Here is a 20935-nt window from a genome sequence, read left to right as displayed (position 1 = left end):
TTCATGACATCTCCCCCCCCCCCCCCCCCCCCCCCCCAGGCCCAGGAGAAAAAAATAGTCTCCTACAACTGCATTTGCCACAAAGTGTTATTATTCGATAAATTGTTTTTAATCGGGCATGACATTCGAATTTGCAGCCACTTTTAAAAACATGGGGGCTCAAAACCAAAAACGTTTTCCGTTGTCTCGCTGAAAATAGGGGCAGGGGTTATCCGCATGTCACACACTGGAATCGACTGGGCCAGCGCGAGCTAGCTGGCTGGCCTGGCGCGGCGGCGCGACGCAAAAAACATTGCAGGCTAGCGCAGATCAAACTAGAACATCGCGAGTGAACATCCGGGATATCTGGGATGTAATGTATGAGATCAATATGGCGGCGAGTACATGTGAGTCGTCATTTCTGTTTTTTCTTTATTTTCAGGCTATTAAGAGGTTGTTTGTTATCTTTCATTGTTCGAATAATTAGTTTAGCATTTTATTAATAAGTTAATCGGGTTTAATGTGCCTTTATATGTATCATTTCGCTAGCAATTACCTAGTAGTACGGCGATATCCCGTCGGTTGATGGCTGTGTCTGTGCGAATGTATCTGGGTAGAAACTGCATGCTATTTGAAGTAATGAGTATGGAGTGTGAGTGATGAATGGAAATCGAAATCACCGTGTGGCTGAATGAGAGAAATTGGGTGAAATGTCATATCCCCCCTGTATGGGTGTATGTCGGGTACTTAATTATGATTAAAATGAATGTACACCAAACTGTAGATATAAGTTAAGCACCACTTGCAGAACAATCCGTTTGAAGAGCCATGCTTTTCATTTCAATTTCAGGGAAGATTTATTTATGATTGACCTTCCACACCTGCATGATTGTGATAAGACCAAATTTTTCTGTCTCTTTCGTTCGTAAGCCTCTGATTTGGGTAGGGTCGGCTCTGTCTTTGAGCCGACCCTACCCAAATCAGAGGCTAACGAACGAAAGAGACGGAAAAATTCGGTCTAGATTGTGATAACAATGATAATGCTCACAAATTATTTTTCACCTCTCCCCAGAACTCAACTTTCCCTTTAAACAGGGAGTAGATCTAATCCTTGTTTTGTAATTGAAAATGTTATATGAAAATATGCCATGTTTATACTTGAGTTTTTTTCTACTTAACTAGGCCTAGGAGTAGGAGGTCTAGATCTAGATCTAGGCTGATTTCAATACTTGTTTATTTCCACATTGTAAAATCCTTGAAAGGATGGCTAAACTGCCACGGCAGACAAGCCATAGTCTGAATTATTATCAGCCTATTCAGGGCTCATCTAAAACTTAAAAAGTTGGCTGCCCGACTGGCAACTAATGAACCCCCCAGCAATATAAACCTAAACATATTACTTCACAAATGCCAAGGCACATCTATAAAATACTTTAGCTGAAATTAGAAATGACTCACAGGCCTCAGAGCGTGCTTACAATGATCCTACGCTTGCACAGCCATAGCGGTAGGTGAGCACCCTGTCCCGGCTGGGGCAGCTGGGTTGGCAATGGCTGGCTAGCTCCGATAATATCTGTGCACCGCTGCAAGCTTGCGTGTTATGTAAGGTTTGGTCAGCAAAATGTCCTCTTCAGACACATCCAGGCTAACTTTGTGATAGTTGTTGGTGTTTACATCATGTTCATCATCCTTCCGCGTATGCGCTCGTCATAGAAACCTTCTAATATAATACGTACGTAAGCCCTTGTGCGTACATTATCCTTTTGCCAAGTCGAGATCGCTCGGCGCAAAATGACGATACACTGCTCAAAACATTGGACAAAAATTTTATAGCATATTTTTACCAAGAATAATATGAGTAAATTAAGTATTTATTTGTATAAACTTGTATGGCTCTCTTCCATCTACATGTACATGAATGATGGGGTTGAGTGTACGGACTGTTAACGTTTGTTAAGTTCCGTACACTTTAGCCTTTGGATTATAACTAGGCCTGAGTCATGTCGGGATTTTCATAAACCGGGTCCCGACGGCTTTGCACCGATCGGGACCCGGTGTCCCGAAATCAGCTCGCAGGATTTGTCACTTGCCTCTATAAAAAGCGCATATCATCAGTATGTCCCTTAAAAGTGACCTTTTTTATCAGTCAAATAAATCAACACATGCATACCTCGGCACAGATCGGTATATTCTTCCATTTGACATTATTTTTATCCATGATTGGCGATGTTTAGTGCCATTATCATGCCTCTAAAAGTAAAAAAACTGGAGCAAAAATAGAAAGACAACGATCGAGCCGCCATTTTTATTCATGCAGGTTGAATAAATCGGGTCAAAAAACATTAATGTTTGAATAATAAAACGGCTTTCTAAAAAGTACTCCTTTACAACATACCGATCGAATAATTTTTAAAAACAAAATAGATATTTTTTCTTTGATTTTGAACACGGCATGCTTCTTTTAAAAGCTGAAAATTACTTGGTAATCACAAGAAGTTTCGACACGGATAGCTGTTGCAAGGCAAGTTCAGACTAGTCTCGGAAAAATGCGCAGTGCTCCTTGTTAGCTGTAATGCGTGCCAGAACGAACCCAAACAAAGACGTGATCGTAACGAGAAAAAAATCATTAAAAACTACGAGAGCACAATTGAAAAGACAACTACTGCTCAAAATTACGATAATCAGATAAATAACTTGTACAAAGAATTCAATAATCGCCCAAGAAATGCCAAAGAAATTGTGATAATCGAGGAGTAACTGGGTACATTTTTATCGCAAGGGGCTTGCTGCAAATACTTGAATCCCTTGTTATACTGCTTTTTACCGTAGAGGGCGTTATTTGGTTTCTAGCCTCGTGTTAAAACACGAGGCTAGAAACCAAATAACGTGTAATTCGGACATATCAGCAGGCCCATTCCGATGATTGTACCTATAGTAACTCCTTAAATATCACTATTTCTGTGGCTTTTCTTGGACAGACAACTGTATTATTCCTCCAAGTTATGTATCTGCTTACGATAATTTTGAGTAGTTGTCTTTCCAATTGTGCTCTCGTAGTTTTTAATGATTTTTTCTCGTTACGATCACGTCTTTGTTTGGGTTCGTTCTGGCACGGATTACAGCTAACTACGAGGAGCACTGCGCATTTTTCCGAGACGAGTCTGAACTTGCCTTGCAACAGCTATCCGTATCGAAACTTCTTGTGATTACCAAGTAATTTTCAGCTTTTAAAAGAAGCATGCAGTGTTCAAAATCAAAGAAATAATATCCATTTTGTCTTTTAAAAATTATTCGATCGGTATGTTGTAAAGAAGTACTTTTTAGAAAACCGTTTTATTATTCAAATATTAATGTTTCTTTCAACCTGATTATTATTATTAATCCTGCCGAGAGACCCGGCCAGTACAGTAGCTAGCTAGCAGCTGGCAACAACAACCCCATGGGGCGAACTGCTTTGCAACCCATATTTATATCAGCAGTTCGGATTGATTCAGGATGAGCTAGAATATGATTGGTAACAATTAAATACTTAAGTTTTAAGGTGGAATGATTTTAGTGGTGTGCAAAACTGCAATTTCTTACATATTTCATTATTTTTTTCGGAGCGTCGGTTCTCAAAAAAAGAAACCGGGACCCGACGGCAACGGTCGGGTCCCGGTGTGATCGACCGTACCGACTCAAGCCTAATTATAACGTAATGTATCAAATAGCAATAACTATCAAAGGTCCTTTATGATTATTGTTTTATGTAAACTTAAAAGATGTATGAAACATCTATAAATTAATGTTTTGAATCATCTGTCTAGACACACGACATCTGAGTACATATACAATAGTTGTGGGTATACACGACAGGTTGGTTATCCACACAGTTAATTTTATTCAGTAATTTGAAGCTGACATATTCCATTAATGTTTTAAGAATACAGTATGTTGAATAATATTATAAAAGACAAATATCTATGATGATGAGTGCTATACTATACATGACTGCTGTGATGTTTACAAGTGTTCAGACACACATTTCAGAAACCTGTGTGACCCTGATATATAAATGTAGACTTAAAACTAGTCATTGTATCTACTAGCTAGTATCTACATGTATGTATACATGTAGATCTTGACTGTAATATTAAGTTAATTATCAGCTACTATTTTTTGTAAAATTACTATTGATTAAAGGAGATACAATGAACTAAGATGATAAAACCTAATTCTACATTTCTGCCAAAGAATTTTTTAAATGATGTTTTTGAATGATCTTTTTGTATACCTAGACCTAGCACTCTTGTGAAAAAGAAATGTCAGAAAACTATACAACAATTGTTTTACAAGATGCTATCAGAGCTTTTATGTTTTTGTCAGTTTTTGAGAACATTTCTCTTATTGAAGTATCATCTTCATTTATTGATGTGCAATCCCTACTGGGTAGTACACCACAACAATGGGCAACAATTTGGAAAAGAAGTGGCTTCTTGCAAAGTGTAGCATAGTCCAATCTTATGAATTCCTTCAACGTGATTTTAAGTATGTACACAATAAAAACAGGGGGACAATGATTTTCATTTGTGAGAGAGTGAGAAAAGACCCTCCTGGGTCATACATTTTTTTAACAATTTGTAATTGTATGCATTTTGTAATTTGAAACAAATGAGAAAGTAGCCGCCACTTCATCACAGAGACATTGCCAATTTGAAGAGCTCATACCTACAATGTACATTTATAGTGACTACATCTTTTACAAATTCTTAATTTTCTAATTTTTTGCCTGATTTTTTTGAGCAGTTTGCTATCAAGGTTGGATTTACCTAAGCTCTACCTTTGGCTGTATTCAGCAAAGGCAATAACCAACATGTAAATATACAGTACTTGTGAGGACAAATATGACCTCTAGTTATTCTTCAAATAGTTAGAGATCCTCTACAATGTTTCTTAATTCATTCACTTATCAAATTAATCCAAGAAACGTCTTTAAGATTGCGCAAGAGAATATAATATAAATGCTTACTTATCATTTCATGCTCTTGTGTTTCTTACATGTTTATAAATTTGATTTGATTTTCTCTCCCTTTAGTCTCCTGAATGTGTTTGACAAGAAATATTCATCATGAAGATTGACAGGAGTAAATTGAAAAAGAGCACTTCTGAAGTGGTAAGTCATTGTTGAAATGTATGTTGTACAATTTGACCTTTACTCTGCCTCCTGTACGTTATTGGTTATATTTAATATTCCTCCAAAATGATGAATTCTCTTCATGCTTTTGACATTTATCAATCAATGTTTAAATGAATTCTGCATGTGATTGAAAATTGAGTTAGAAATTCTTTTAAAAATCAGGAGGGATCATACTGCTTTCAAAGGCTCATGCTTTGGAATTGAATGAGTGCTGCTGTATTGAAATATTTTGAGATTTTACATCTGAATTAATTTATTTGTTTGTATATGAGATGACCATAAAAAATTTGTTAAGTACAAATCATGATTATACAGCATACAATGTCTAACTAATTCCAAATAGCATAATCACCATTTTGAATCGGGCATTACATGTAGAATGTTATGAATTTATGATGAAACATATCTTAATTCCTAAATGTTCACCATGCGGAGATTAATCATTTACAATGTCTTTGGAATATGTTAAGAAAAGTATAACAATGTACATATCTTTATCATAATTTCAGCCCTTTGACTGTCAGGCTTTGATAGAGAGACTGAAAACCAGCAATGATCTCCTGTCAGAGCTACAAGGAATCAAATCATGGAACTATGGCAAGGTAAGCCAATTTATCTACTACATTGCCTACAGATTAACTAATATATTATCATGCTAAAATAATTGTTGATGAATATTGAATTGATGATGATGATGATGATGTGTATTCGGTTGCAAATGATTGAAAATACCTTGAAGCTGTAATATATACTGCCATTCAAGTTCAGTACTTTGTATAACCTTAGGGCCTACACTACTGAATATTAACAAATGATTATACAAAATTGAATTTTCATTAAGAAGTGAATTATACATAAAAACTTTAAAAGTTAGTTTAAGCAGTGTAGTTATTGTGCATCTGGATGTGTTTTTGTTTGTTTTGTTTTTACATGGAAGTGTTACTACAGAAATGCACTAAAATAAAATAAGAAAGTTATGAATTTTTGAAGTTACGATAAATCGGCAACTCTGAGATTTATCTTGCAAGGTCCTATCCAATTTGCTCTGTACAGAAAATTTCATCAACTTTTATTTTTTTTAGTTATGGATGACAAAATAAATTTGTTTCATACAGGGGTTGTAGAAATACCTATTTGCAATAATTATGTCTAGAGTGAATGTATGATTGATATTATTTTAAAGGGAAAATGTGAATATTTCGTCCTTGTTTTCACGAAGTGACGGTAGTGAGGAAAATCGTAACGCAAAGTGAATGCAATTTTTTTTCACTACCGTCACTTCATGAAAACAGCGACGATTTGAAGATTTGTAGTACACGTACAAGGCAAATGGGAGGGAAGCTCGCAAGATACGTCACAGAGTTGCCAATTTTGGTTTCATTGATATCACTTTCAAAAATTCATAACTTTCTCATTCAAAATCGGTTTTTGCTAAAACTTTCACTTTTTCTGCTTCTATCACAACCAACTTAATATCAGGATGGACTGCCCCTTTAATTTGATTTATGTATATATTTGAATATTATCATTTTGTTGATATTTGTAACTAAACTTCAATGATTTTATTTTTGTTTAGAAAGAGAAATCCTTAATTTGGTATTTATGGATTATCTAGATGCTTTTACCAACGTCATACTGATTCTTTTTCAATTTTTTTCTTCTCGGTGCTCCTTTTCTGTATACATTATACATGTACATGTATGTCTATGATCATATAAAACAAACAATGCAATAGGAAGGAATACATTTCATTGTGTTTCCTGCGTATAATTTGGGTTACCTTACTTTATTTGTTATGGGTTTTCAGTAACTCATTTTACATGCTATATTAGTTGTTGTGTTGACTGCTGAGTATTGCACACACTTGCTATGAGTCATCCCATGATGTACTGATCACAGAGATTAACTGTCTATAAATAGACCACTCAAGCAAGGTACCTGTACATGGCTCTGTGTGTGTACAAACTGAAGCTGTTACAGACACTTTCCTATATTAGTGTTAGTTCATACATCAACGTTTTGTTATGATATGATGCAAATCATGTGTATCATTACTAGTACATGTCTTCAAATGGAAGAGTATCAGTCATTTGACATGTCTGAATGTTACATAACTTGAAGCTCATTAAAATTCTTTCATTTATACTTTGAAAAGGTTGAATCACATATCTCCCTACAGACATAATAGATTTCAGGGACTTCACTGGAACATTAAGGCATTAGTGCATAAGCACGATTATGAGTGGAATCTGTATTCACTTGATGTGCAAATGTACATATCAACATGACATGTATACATGTTGTGAGATTTTTACATTTGAAGTGCTTAGCACTTTTTTCAATTTTATATTATCCTTTTACTGCCTTGCAGGGAAACATCAAAATACCGATTTTCATAGTGTTTCCTCCACTACCTGATGCAAAAGAAGCGGTTGTCCTAAATAATAATAACTTTGATACTACATGTACATCTGCAATGAGTAATATTTAGCGTAACTTATCTGTTGTTTGTCTGATTCTTTGTTATGGCTATTCACTGCATGTTATGGACTGATGATTGGTTTTGAATTTAGTCATTGTCTGCAGGCCAAATGAATGAGACATGCAGTATTCTACAAAAAAGAGGGTGTATTTTAAAGTTACAGTGGCACATGTACTGTGCTCATACAGTTGGTATACTGTAGTTTCACGAAAATGTCATCAGTACAAGTTGCCAAGGTCCTATTCATACATGTTTCAATGGGATGTCTGCAGTTTTGTGCAAATTACTGTTTTGTGAAACGCTGCCCAGGGCTCTACACTAACTGTTTCTATAAAAGGGAGAACAGATTGAAATCTTTAAGTCTTTATGCATGAGCCTTGTGTTAAAATTCTACACAAAAAAATTGGAGGGGGGGGGGGTCTTGAGTTTGTGGACTTAGATATTCAGCACCCATGTGTCTCAGGTGCCTGTTAATGGGGAGGCTAGGGGAGCCTTTTTTTTGTAAAGAAAAGGGTTATCTGATTGTGTACATTATTATAGGAATTATTCTGACTCTGTTCCTGTACTTCTGCTTTCTTCCTTATTCCATTCTTCTTATCTTTGTGTCTTGTCTCCTCTCCTCTACCTGTTGTTGTCCTTTGAAGTGTGAGCTGTACCACTGGGTGGATGTCTTGGACAGGTTCGATGGCATCCTGGAAGATGGTTGCTCGGCACCACCTGACCAGCCATGGCGGCTGTCATGTGACCAATCCCAGAATACCCGCCTTCGGGACTCTGTACACAGTGTGCTTACCTTCACAGCTCTGCTCATTGAGCACAGCTTCTCTAGGCATCTCTACAGCTCTGTTGAGGTGAGCAAAGATTCTTGATATTACAGAATAAATGTGAATGTAAAGTAGCGTTCTAGGATGATCATGCCTCATGTTATCTAGCCTCATGTTATCTAGAATAGATTGATATCTTTCTGTTTTATTCTGTAAATATCTGTTTATAGGGAATGATATTGTATGAATACATCTTTTCTAAAGATGCATGTACAACATGTACAGTGTACTAGTGTATGATGCTACAGATAAGAAGAACAAAGAAAATCTTATGTATTTAGAAATACAAATGATATGATTTGTAATCATTTTCTTATCAACTCATTCACACTTGTATGAAACTTTCATTCAATCAGAAATGTGTAATAATTAGTAACTGATGATTAATTTTATATTACATTCACAGATAGAAACAATGCATGAAGCCTTGTTTTAAATGTGTTTCCCCATTTTCTTTTATTTTATACACTTTATTTACAGCATCTAACAACTCTTCTAGCTTCCAGTGACATGAATACTGTATTAGCTGTCTTGAACTTGGTGTATGTTTTCAGGTAAGAAAATCCCCTTTAGAACACAATGTTAAACTGGTGTACATCTAATGAAGAACTAGTGTATAGTAAGAGACATTTTATCTGTATTGTAAAACACGTCAATATGATTGATATGGTAATTGGAACATTTATATGATATCATAACACTATTATTATTACTAATGTAGAAGCTGCAATGTAATAGATCATGGTAGTTTAGACTGCTCAGTTGGAGGTGAATACATTTATAATTACAGAGATTATGCAATTTTTTTGTTCTGTATTTGTGTCCACTAACTCTTGCATTATACAGTAAAAGGTCCAACTTCTTGATCAAGCTGGGTGCAGAGAAAAGGAAGGAGCTCTTCAGCAGGCTGACCTACCTAGCAGAGAGCTGGGGTGGCAAAGAAAATGGCTTCGGCTTGGCAGAGTGCTGCAAGAAGACCTCCAAACAGGTAACAGTTTGAAATTTCTTACCATGTAGCAAGATTACCAAATTAACAATTCATGGCACTATATGACTTCATATTCTTCGAGATAGAAATAATATTAGTTCAACTTTGTTTCTGAATCTTCAACACACTTTGCTCCATAGTTTTGTTTCCACGTTTCTGACATTGTCTGATATCAGTAAAAAGACAGTTTCAGGGCAAATTATTGTTGTAGTGTGTTGAAAGAAAAATTAACCTCTTGAGTACATCTTTGATTTATATGTTCAAGCTCTTCTATAGAAACCTTTTCTACTTTATGAACTAGGATTGTGTCACGTGAAGTCTGAGAGTGGTTGCTACTTAGATATCTAAACTGTGAGACAGTCAGCTTGTATTGCAATTATGCTAAGGATGTGACATATATATTTTTTGTGTATTTCAATTTTTGTTTTCCTTCTTTCTGCAGGGAATCCCTCCAAGTGCCACAACTCTCCATTTTGAGTTTTACTCAGAAAACCCAGCAGAAGAAAAGGTTTCATCTAAGAAGGTAAAATATATATATGTACACCATTTTTCAGTACAAATGGCTAGATGGTTCGGATATAGAATGGGATACATCATGTACATTTTAAAGTCCTGACATAGATGTCTTAAAGCCCCACTGCACTACTTATAGCTACTTGCGCCCTCTATATAGCGAACAATGCCTAATCGGTGCCTGTTGGTCCCCCATGATCCTCTTTTTCTTATGTTAATTGAGAGCTGATTTAATGAGATAATCACCTGTCAGTGACCTTGCAGGGAAGTCTAATCCCGCCTGGCCAAACTAGCATATTACCCATGAGGTACTAGGAAGAGAGAGGAGACGATGGAGAGCACCGGTGTATGAATCCATGACACCCGTCCCTTGGTCACGAGGATAGGAGAAGAAAGAACTTGGCAATAAAAGTGATAAATCAAAAACTTTTCATAATTTATGATGATTTGATCAACATTAGAATATTTTGATCTCTCCAATCTTCACTAAGTACTCTTCTTCCTAAAATGGATAGTACATTTTGTTTGGTGTGTATTTGTAAATATAATTGATATGTCTTAATTTCAATTTTATTTTGTATCCTAATCTCCCGTCTGTAGCATTCAGTCCAGGCAGTTACAGTTCTTCACTTGGAACACGTAGACAAAGTAAGTACTGAAGAGTGAACCATAGTGTGTAGATTATGAAATTGGGGGGCAAAGGGTTTCCATGGTTTTTAGGCTCTTGCAACAAGCTGTAAGGTTTGTTAAATTGAAATATATGCATGTAGGGAAATCAGACCCCAGTCCCATAGTTATTTGTGAATTAGTTACATTTTAATGAGCCTTCAGGATTTTGAACAAAGAACTATTCCATAGGTGTCTTATGTTTCATACTAAATGAATGATAATGTGAATACTCTGTCATCTTTTTGTAATATCTCTCTGTTTACAGGATCACTTACACTTTGTTTCAATGAAGTTAATACAATTTTCTTTGCATGTCTTTACAGCTTGCTCATGACCCAGTAGACATCATGGAAGATCAGCTGTCACAGCACAATGTTCCCAAAGACAAACTGGTGAGTTAAATATATATACGATTGTTTAAAATATGATAAAATGACAACAAATACATAATCCTTTTAGGCATGTCTATATTGAAAATTCTAGTTGTAAAATATGTTCTATAGACCCAGTTATAATTTACATGAATTGTATATTTAAAATACCTTGCTCTAAAACCGGGTGAAATAATCACACAGATATGTATAAATCTGTACAAAAGTCTTTAAATCCTACTCTGTTTTTGATATGTATGGTAACCCTAAACAGTGAAGTAAGTTGTATAGCAAAACACTCATGGATAAATATTGATCACTTTTGCATCCTGATATGCTTCAATATCTAGCAACCTTGAGGGGAAGAGAATGATGACAAGAAGGAATGATAAAACCTGTAGATTTTAATTGAATTTGTTCTATTTTTGTTTTGGTACAGATGCTTCTATTCACCCACATACGACTAGCACATTGTTTCTCTAACCATCAGAAGCGATTACAGTGTGTACAAGCTAGGCTACAAGCCCTCTCTGTCCTAGGTAAGTTTAATGACTTTCAAGAAAAAGGTGAAACTTGAAGCTTGTTATTTGCTGTCCATGTAGTGGAGTACCCACCATTTACCTCATTTTGTATAGTTTTGATTATGATGTGACAATGTTGCATGGAAATTCAAGGACTTTTTGTTTGACTTAACGGGTACTATGTCCCTTTTGCAGCCAACCTCAAATGCTGTAGAACTTTGCAGGAATTATGAATATGTCATGTATGTCCTATCTGTGAAATTTAAACGTTAGCAGTGTCCTCATATTCAAATTATGCAAGGAAACCCGTTTACTTGCTAGACTTCACTGTCAGACACTATTGAGTGACTGACTGGCTTTTTTTCTTCTTTGGTAATAACATACATGAAAAGAGTTGTAAAGGGTACATGAGCATTTGTCTACATCAATAACCCACTTCTTGTGATGGCCAAGATTAAACTGATTGAATCTTTGCGCAGCATAAAACGTATGACCATTCGGTACAATTGTCTGAAAATCAAGACTATTACTTTTGGGCTCTATAGCCCTAAAGTCGATTTGACAACTAATAGTCGTTATTTTCCCACTTGAAGACATTTTCAAGCCCCACCTTTTTTAGGGAAGTTCTAAATTAGTATTATCTTTCAAATGCAGTTGGAATTTAACTTTTTCATTTTTTTGGCCTGCAAATGGGACATAGTACCTGTAAAGCCCAACTGCACTACTTATAGCTACTTGCGCCTTCTTTATAGCAAACAATGCCTAATCGGTGACCATTGGTCCCCCATGATCCTCTTTTTAAAATTTTAACTGAGAGGTGACTTGATGAGATAACCACCTGTCCAGTGACCTTGCAAGGTGGTCTAATCCCTCCTGTAAACTAATACAGATAGCCTTTAAAACAGTGAAAACATTGAAAGATGACTGTTCCTCAAAAGTGAGTTTATCAAGTTCTCCATTGCTTGGTTCAGAAGAAGATTTCATCACTGAGAAATATTATAAAACATTTTTTTATTGAAAATGTAAATAAAGACATTTTGTTGGATTGGCAGTATTTGTTGATTTGCATGTAATGACAACGACTCTTGAATTTGAATGCTGAATATTTGAGTGCTTCGTTCCTGAGAATTAAAAATGATGATTATATATCAAGATAGACCCATGAAATATCTGTAATATTAAAAGTATTTGCTCTTTTCCATCTGTTTTTGTTTCAGTCTATTCAAGTGCAATCCAAGAAATCTCTAGCTCTTTGTTGTATAGTGGCCTCATAGAGGAATTAGTTGATGTTCTCCAGCTTGAAGATGTGAAGTTAGTGGTGAGTAATGGGGACAGTCCCTAAACATACCATGAGGTGTATCTTCCCATATGAAAGTCATGTTTATAATTTTCGTTATTGCAGGAAACAATACTCCCATGGCTATTTGCTTGTCTTCCAACATCAGTGTTTACAAATGAATGAATTTGATGATGCAATACACTAGCATGACAAACCTTTGCAGTATGTTGATAAGGATCTCATTCCTTGTAAATGTCAGGGAACACTTCTAAATAGAGTAAACAGAAAATAGAACTCCCAGTTTTTTGTGTACATTGTTTTAACCCTGACTAGATCAGTGTCAAAAGAGCAACCCAATGTTTTGCTTTGGCCCATACTAGCCGCTGACGTGTTTAAGGCGTCGGACTGTTATTATGAAATGATACAATGTTAAAAAATCCCCTTCTTCCCCAAAAATGTTGCTATTTGTCACATTGTACAATTACATTCATTTTCCTTTTTTAATTTACAGGATATAAAATCTGCTTCTCTTAGAACTCTTACTTCAGTCATTCACCTAGATAGAAATCCAGAGTAAGTAAACAAGCATATACTTCTACTGTTATGGTCGGCTTTCTGAGGACTAAGAGAGCTTTTCTTCAATCATAGAATATGACATTTATTGAACATATTGATATCTTTTGTACTTGATGGAAATATTCAGTGCCCAAGATAGATAAGTTTCCAACTTACTGTATTAGAGAAATATGTTGTTACAGATTTTTTAGGAGAAAATTTACACTGCTTGTTCATTTCCAATATGTGTTATGTATCTGAAAACTTACTTTTATGCTTCTCCATGACATATAGACACTGGTCCTACAGGTGTATATTCTATGAATAAGGTGCTCTATAAATATTAATAACAACATCGATTTATAAAGCATAGCTACTATGTAAATATACTCTATACACTGTTGTGAAGAAAAAAATAGTTCTACTTTATGGACACAAAAACAAATTTCTTTCAAAAGGCTTCTGAGAACATGTTCGTCTCCAACAAACTTTCAAAATGGCAACAGATGAGGCTTTTCTTATGTTTAGTGGTAGGTTATCCAATTGTTATATAAATAGAATTTTATGTCATTGCGTTTGTATTTATGAAATTTAACTCACTCACATAGCATTCTATGAAACTTTATTATTTTATACATTTTGTATATTTGATGTTTATACCCAATGAATGCCTTTTCTCAGCAGGCTTATTAGCATAATAGACGCAACTGGTGCTGCCTCTTATCATGGGTTCTTACCTGTTATGGTCCGGCAGTGTATACAAGCCATGATTGGTAAGTCTTTCAGATTTATTATTAACATATTATGGATTTTCTTTCTACGAATCACTCTCATGTCCTTGCATTTCTACTCTTTAAGAAATATTAGTGGGCAGATTTAGCAGTTTTGTTATATTCAATACCATTTTTTCCTGCTCTATTCTATGCCATTTCCTTGTGTTGCCAGTCTGCATTCATTTAAAATATAAAGGGTATTTAATTACTTGGTGAATAACTGAAATTTCTGTGAATTCATTTTGTTCATGTATATTTGTTTGATGTTTTTGTTTGCAGATCCCAACATGGAGTCATTCCCCCACAGCCTTGCCACTTCTCTCTTCTCATTCTTATATCATCTAGCCAGTTATGAAACGGGTAAGCAATAGCACTTTTCCTTCTTCTTCCCTCTCCCCCTCCCCCTTCTTCTCTAAAATTTCCAGGTGAATAGGTGAATATCATGCAATTACACAAGTTTAAGCAGTCACTGGAATTTGGGGAGGGGGGGGGGGGATAAAACCCTAGAATCTGTATATAAGTTTAATGAGAATCTACTTACAGAGGAATTCTTGCTATAACAGCAGCAACAATCCTTACATTCACCAATGTTTGAAGATACTAATGCCCTTCTTTTTTAAACTGATGTTCATAACTTTTATTGTCTTGTATGTTGTATTTTGAACAGGTGGTGAGGCCTTAGTGTCTTGTGGTATGATGGAATCTCTTCTCAAAGTCATCAAATGGCCAGGAGAAGATGAGCAGCTGCATACAACGGTAAGGGTCTGTACCTTATCCAAACAAGAACGATAGAACAACTTGTAAATGGTCTATTACTGTAGAAAGAATAACCTCCATACACTTATATGTTGCTGTGCTATCTATCACTCAGTTGCTAAGAGGGATATCAAGAGCTAAAAATGCTCCCATCATCAAACATTTGGTGGAATCTTGATATTCTGGAAACGTTTTCTGTAGAATGTTTCCGCCTCATCAAACTATTGATCATAGTCATGATCTACTGACTGATTTCCATTTTGTTAAGACTTTCAAAATCTTTTACATACTCTGCTGTAAAATGCTCTGCCAAGCTAAGACTTATGTACGATTTTTCTGTTGTTGATATGAAGTGATTAAGTTGGTTTCTTGAAACTAGCGTCAAGAGTTGTAGAATGTGGACTTGAGCAATCATATGATGGCTGCTGTATGATTCATCATTCTGTATCTTTTATGTGTGTGTGTTGTACTGCAGTTTGTGACAAGGGCTGTACGTGTCGTTGATCTGATCACCAACCTTGACATGGCAGCCTTCCAGACCCACGGCGGACTCTCCACATTCATCAACAGATTAGAGGTATGTAGCATTTGATTAAATTTGAAGAAAAATCTTCTGAACTGAGCCAAATACTTACCATCATATGTAAAACAATCCTGTTGTAAGAGACAACTTTCAATTTTCATGTCTTCAATTATTGAGAATACCCTTCTACTCATCACCTTGAAGCCCCACTGTACTACCTGTAGCTACTTGCTCCCTCTATATAGAAAACAATGCCTAAGGGGTGACCATTGGTTCCCCATGATCCTCTTTTTCTTATGTTAATTGAGAGCTGAGTTGATGAGATAGCCACCTACCAGTGACCACGCTACTTGGTCTAATCCCTCCTAGCCAAACTAGTACAGATGGGCTTTAAAGAATCTTGTTGGAAAACAATATGCATGATTGCAAGTAAACAAACAGGGGGAAAAAGGGCATTGTCTGTCTTGTTCGTTTTTGTGAAGTACTTATTTCACATGATTCTATTGCTATGTGCTACCTCTTGCAGCATGAGATTGGCATATGTCGGAGGGATGTACCCTACGTCATCAAACCAACGATTCGTACGTCCCAGGATGCCATCCACTCCGCCCCGCCCTCCCCGTTCTCAGAAGACAGCACCACCATGGAGACAGACAGTCCCTCAGATGGACAGAGGGTCAATGAGGGTGCTTCTACAAGCTCAGGCACGGGCAAGGAAGAGGGCGGCTCAAGGCCAAAGAAGGGTAGATCAGGTCAGTTAGATGTACAGGGTGATACAATAATGAAACAGAGGTGGGAGGGGGATGTCTTACTCTGATAACCACTAAGCAGAATGTCAAATTCACATAATCCTCTAGCTTGTATTCCAGTTAGCGAAGATTTGAGTAGGGGAATGTTTCTGTTTTATGACCAATCAACAAATCTACAAGCTCAGGCACGTGCAAGGAAGAGGGCGTCTCAAGGCCAAAGAAGGGTAGATCCGGTCAGTTCGCTCTACAGGGTGATGCAATGATCATACAGAAGTGGGAGGGGGATTTTTTTCTCTGATATATAGCCCCTGGGCAGAATATCAAATTCACATAATTTTCTAGCTTGTATTCCAGTTAATGAAGATGTGATTTTGGGAATGTTTCTGTTTTATGACCACTTGACAGTAGTCATATTTACAAATCAAGACTGTATTTCAGCTAGTGAAAATGTGTGTCGGGTGTAAGTCTTTTTTATGACTGCTCGTCAGTGGTTATATTTACAAATCTAACTTTATTTCAGTTAGTGCCTACACTTATGCCCTAAGAGTTGAAGTCCATGGCTGAGCCTATTCAGTACCTTGAACAGTTAACATGATATCAACAATTCACACTACTGTGTCATTTTATTTCTTTGATCTAAATGTTATCATCTTAAATCGATGCCATATTAATTTGGTATCATGTATTAGTCTTTAAAAAATAAAAAAAAATTGTACAATAAATTGCCAATTGGTATATTATATTAGAATTGCCTTACAAGATGAAAAGGTGTGCTAATGATGCCTCAACATTTGACTTTACAGCAACCCAGTGTTTCCCTCAGAGAGCAGCCCTGCTGAAATCCATGCTCAACTTCCTCAAGAAAGCTATCCAAGATCCTTCTTTCTCTGACAGCATTAGGCATGGTAAGTAGTCTTCTGTGCAACATCCTTTTATAGTGTGCTATTTTGTTCTGTGGACGATGTAAACAAAAATGGCATTTATTCATTCATCTAATCTATTCACTTCCTTGACTTAAAGATAAAGTTGAGTTCTGGTCATGCGATTGCATTGTGAAAGAAATGATGTGGAATCAACCTGAAAAGGTTGATCATCTAGCATATAAGTATTTGTGTGTAGTGCAAGGTTTTGGAATCATCAAAATGATAAGAAATTTGGCCAAGTCTTGGTTAAATTACAAACACTGTACACAGAAAGATGTATACGGGACTACACGAACACGTGGTGTAAAAATCCGTCCCAATTTTTACGATGTTACATGACATATTTAGAATATGAAGGCATTTGAAGAGCCATGCTTTTCAGGGAACATGTTTTATCTGATGTTCTTCCACATTTGCATAATAACAATAACGCTCACAAATTATTTTTCACCTCTTCCCAGAACTCAACCTTCTCTTTAAACCAAACATTTTTATCTGGCTGTATAACAAATATGTGCCATAAACGCATACGTAAAGTGCTATTTAACTTTTTAGGTTTTTAAACTTGTTGGAATTACCAGGCTACTTCTGTTTCTTTTTCTGCAGTTATGGATGGATCATTACCCAGCTCATTGAAACACATCATTAGCAATGCTGAATACTACAGTGCATCGCTGTTTCTCCTTGGTAAGCATTTTACATTGTAACAAAAAAATAAAATAATGGCAACTACTGGAAATAATGGTGTACTAGAAATTATCAGTAATATCATTTTCATATGTAAGCATAAATATTGTGAAGTGCACATTTGTGACATAATTATAAGGTATACAAGTAATTGATGTGCATGTATTGTCTATAGGATTGAAGATGTGTGGTGATGAAAATGAGAGGGAAACAACGATGGGAGGTAGAATAAGTTCTTCTATGAAGGAAATTCCAACTATTTTTCTTCTTTCTTTTGTTCCCAACAGCTTGCGAGCTAGTTACTGTGTATGTGTTTCAAGAACCATCACTTCTATCATCACTACAAGATACAGGGCTCACTGATGTCATGCTGCATGCCCTTCTTATCAAAGATGTGAGTATTCCAAATCTTTGCATTTCTTTCATCTACACTGCTTTTGTATTCAAATTCATATGGTAAATCTTATATTCACATACTATCATTTATTTCATAGATTTGTATGGAAATCTTTATCACAATCTTGTTCGGAAAGTCATTTCATTTTCATTTTTTCATGAAATAGTAAAAACATGATTTTTTCCATTCCTTTAGTGGGTTGATCATATTTGTTATCTTAATTTGTATCCCGTGTGCTTTCCATATTTCTCCCCCGTCTTTTAATAATAATAAGAGTGGGTTCTTGTATAGCGCTCATGTCAGTCGGATTTGACCCTCCTGAATCTTACTACATTCTCTGCTTTTCCTTTTGTATTTTTTTCCTCAAATATAAAATGCATGCATGATTGAATGAATCTGATCATCCAACCCTTCCATTGATCACCTTCATCTTTACAGGTTCCTGCAACCAAAGAGGTGTTGGGTTCCCTACCTAACATCTTCAGTGCCCTGTGCCTCAACTCCAGGGGTCTGGATGCATTCAATCAGTGCAAGCCGTTTGAAAAGCTCTTCAAAGTCCTCCTGTCTCCAGTCTACCTGCCAGCTATGAGAAGAAGAAGAACAAATGATGCATTAGGTAGGACTTTGACCAATATATTCATACCTTAAAAAGTAGAAAAATTCTTGAAAACAGGACTGATTCCGGCATTTAGGCATAATTTGAATACATGCTTCATCATTACAACAATTCTCTGCTTTACTATTTTGAATGAGTGAACTATGATTTAGGGGGAAAAGGATTACCCAGTGACTAGAATTTTCACAGGTAATCCAGTTTTACAGATTTCTTTACAAACCATGCATATTTATATATGGTAAAGGTTTACATTTTTGCTAATTTTTCAGTTTTTGAAGGAATAAACAAAGATAAACATACAATCAATGTTACAAGGGGTTTACTGGATTTGTGTATTTCATTTACAATTCTAAAGTAAGTTGCAATACCCAAACCCAAGACTTTGTATTCCATTCTTGTTCCTGTAAAGGAGAATAACATTTTCTTGCTATTATAATTAATTTCCAATGGATTTCCAATTTGCTATTCAAAACTCTGAAAAGCATTGTAATCAGTGACAATACACCTGTATATTATATAGTTTACATCACATTGCATTTGTAGGAGACACTGCATCGTCGCTAGGTAGTGCCATGGATGAGTTGATGAGACACCAGCCCTCTCTCAAAGATCATGCGATGATGGCTATCATCAAGGTCAGTTCCTGTACTTTTATTTTTCCTCCTTCTTTATAAAAAAAGTCATACCAGTATTCTAGACTATCGGCAAAGGCTGAAAACAACAAATTTGGCAAACTTTGTCTAATGTAGATCAATGAATGACATTGTTTATGGAGATAATTGTTTGGATTTACAGTGTTTGCCTCAAATTTTGTTAATAAGGAGCATGGCTGAGCAAGGACTTCACAAAAGCTGTGTAGTATCCTTCTATTGCAAACCCAACAGGTTTTGTTAGGTTAAAAATGTACGCCTTGTGGCACAGTTCTTTTTGTAATGCCCTATGAGATGACTTTGACTGCAGACAAAGGACTTGAAATGTGATAATTAGTCCCTGTTATGTTAACATGAAGCAAGAGCTTATATTGGATTGTACCACTTTGATTTTCAGCTGATGGAAGATATATGCAGCATGGGGCACAACCCTAACATTGTGTGCAGTCGATCGGCGGTGAAGGCTAAGACACCAGCATCTAACCAGTCTCAAGCAACCAATGGAGATGACACATCGAGTGATGACGAAGACGAAGAAGACGAGGTTCCCACGTCTGTCAGGGAGCAGGAGTCTAAGATGGTCACACCCGTCCAACCTCAGTAAGTTGAATGAGAGGATGATGGTGATGGTGATGATGATGATGATGATGATGATGATGAGGATGATGATGATGATGATGATGATGATGATGATGATGATGATGATGAGTTACCTATCTATACATTTTCAAATTGATCTGTATGAAAAGAATTTACAAAATCCTCGTTGATTACTTGTTGTTATGGTCGTACTGTCAATACTGAGTGAAACTTTTGTACACCATTCTCCCTGTTAAGATTCAAATTTTGTTCTTTGTTGTTTTATAAAAAATAAAAAAAAATTAAAAAAAAATAAAAAAATATCATATATATATTAGAATACTTTGAATGCATTGTTTTCCCCTTGAAGTCACGCTCACAGACTGACGAGATAAAAGCCAATGCAATATTATGAACACAAGACATGTTATGAAGACTGGAGTTCACATCGTAAATTTGAGTCTTGCATGTCATGTGTGACATTTATGTCTGAGATTCCACTTATCGAATCGATGCTAAATGAAATTACCCCAAAATGTAGACCTATACATTTGTTATATACAAAAGATATTGATACTTGTTGATGAACAAATGTGCTGTCTAATCTTGAAGATACTTAAAATGTTTACGAAAAGTATACACATTTGTTTTATCTTTCAGATCCACAGACCCTAATGAAAAGACTCCTGTACCTCTCATGGACTACATTCTCAATGTGGTAAGTTCTTGAATAAGTTTCACAAAAATTCATTTTATGATTGGATATATATGTCAACTGTAGTTATGGAAATGATATTGAAACTCTCGACTGATAAAGCCGTCGTTATCAGTGTTCAAATGCAAGAAATGGTTATAATATAAAAAAATATTGCCTTTACTTTTATTTAGGCTCCCCACATTTTACATTGTTTTTACCTTGCCTGAT

The 20935-nt window shown here is 35.8% G+C and overlaps 1 protein-coding gene across 1 annotated transcript in view; it reads left to right on the top strand.

Moving 5' to 3' along the window:
• Window positions 1–311: 311 nt before the first annotated feature.
• LOC575742 (E3 ubiquitin-protein ligase HUWE1) overlaps window positions 312–20935 on the top strand; it is a 70879-nt gene continuing 50255 nt past the window's right edge. The window contains exons 1-24 of the mRNA XM_030983561.1: window positions 312–386; window positions 5054–5131; window positions 5665–5757; window positions 8282–8488; window positions 8942–9015; window positions 9308–9449; window positions 9892–9972; window positions 10563–10610; window positions 10955–11023; window positions 11442–11541; window positions 12741–12841; window positions 13314–13375; window positions 14042–14130; window positions 14410–14490; window positions 14798–14886; window positions 15362–15463; window positions 15936–16161; window positions 16962–17063; window positions 17688–17768; window positions 18056–18162; window positions 18604–18781; window positions 19325–19416; window positions 19829–20031; window positions 20671–20728. Coding sequence (XP_030839421.1) covers window positions 5087–5131; window positions 5665–5757; window positions 8282–8488; window positions 8942–9015; window positions 9308–9449; window positions 9892–9972; window positions 10563–10610; window positions 10955–11023; window positions 11442–11541; window positions 12741–12841; window positions 13314–13375; window positions 14042–14130; window positions 14410–14490; window positions 14798–14886; window positions 15362–15463; window positions 15936–16161; window positions 16962–17063; window positions 17688–17768; window positions 18056–18162; window positions 18604–18781; window positions 19325–19416; window positions 19829–20031; window positions 20671–20728 — 2430 coding nt within the window. The 5' untranslated portion in view covers window positions 312–386; window positions 5054–5086. The remainder of the gene's footprint in view (window positions 387–5053; window positions 5132–5664; window positions 5758–8281; window positions 8489–8941; window positions 9016–9307; window positions 9450–9891; window positions 9973–10562; window positions 10611–10954; window positions 11024–11441; window positions 11542–12740; window positions 12842–13313; window positions 13376–14041; window positions 14131–14409; window positions 14491–14797; window positions 14887–15361; window positions 15464–15935; window positions 16162–16961; window positions 17064–17687; window positions 17769–18055; window positions 18163–18603; window positions 18782–19324; window positions 19417–19828; window positions 20032–20670; window positions 20729–20935) is intronic.

Source organism: Strongylocentrotus purpuratus, unplaced genomic scaffold, assembly GCF_000002235.5.
Source record: "Strongylocentrotus purpuratus isolate Spur 01 unplaced genomic scaffold, Spur_5.0 spur5_contig_829, whole genome shotgun sequence".
Classification (NCBI taxonomy): domain Eukaryota; kingdom Metazoa; phylum Echinodermata; class Echinoidea; order Camarodonta; family Strongylocentrotidae; genus Strongylocentrotus; species Strongylocentrotus purpuratus.
This window is presented reverse-complemented; position numbering and strand designations above follow the sequence as displayed.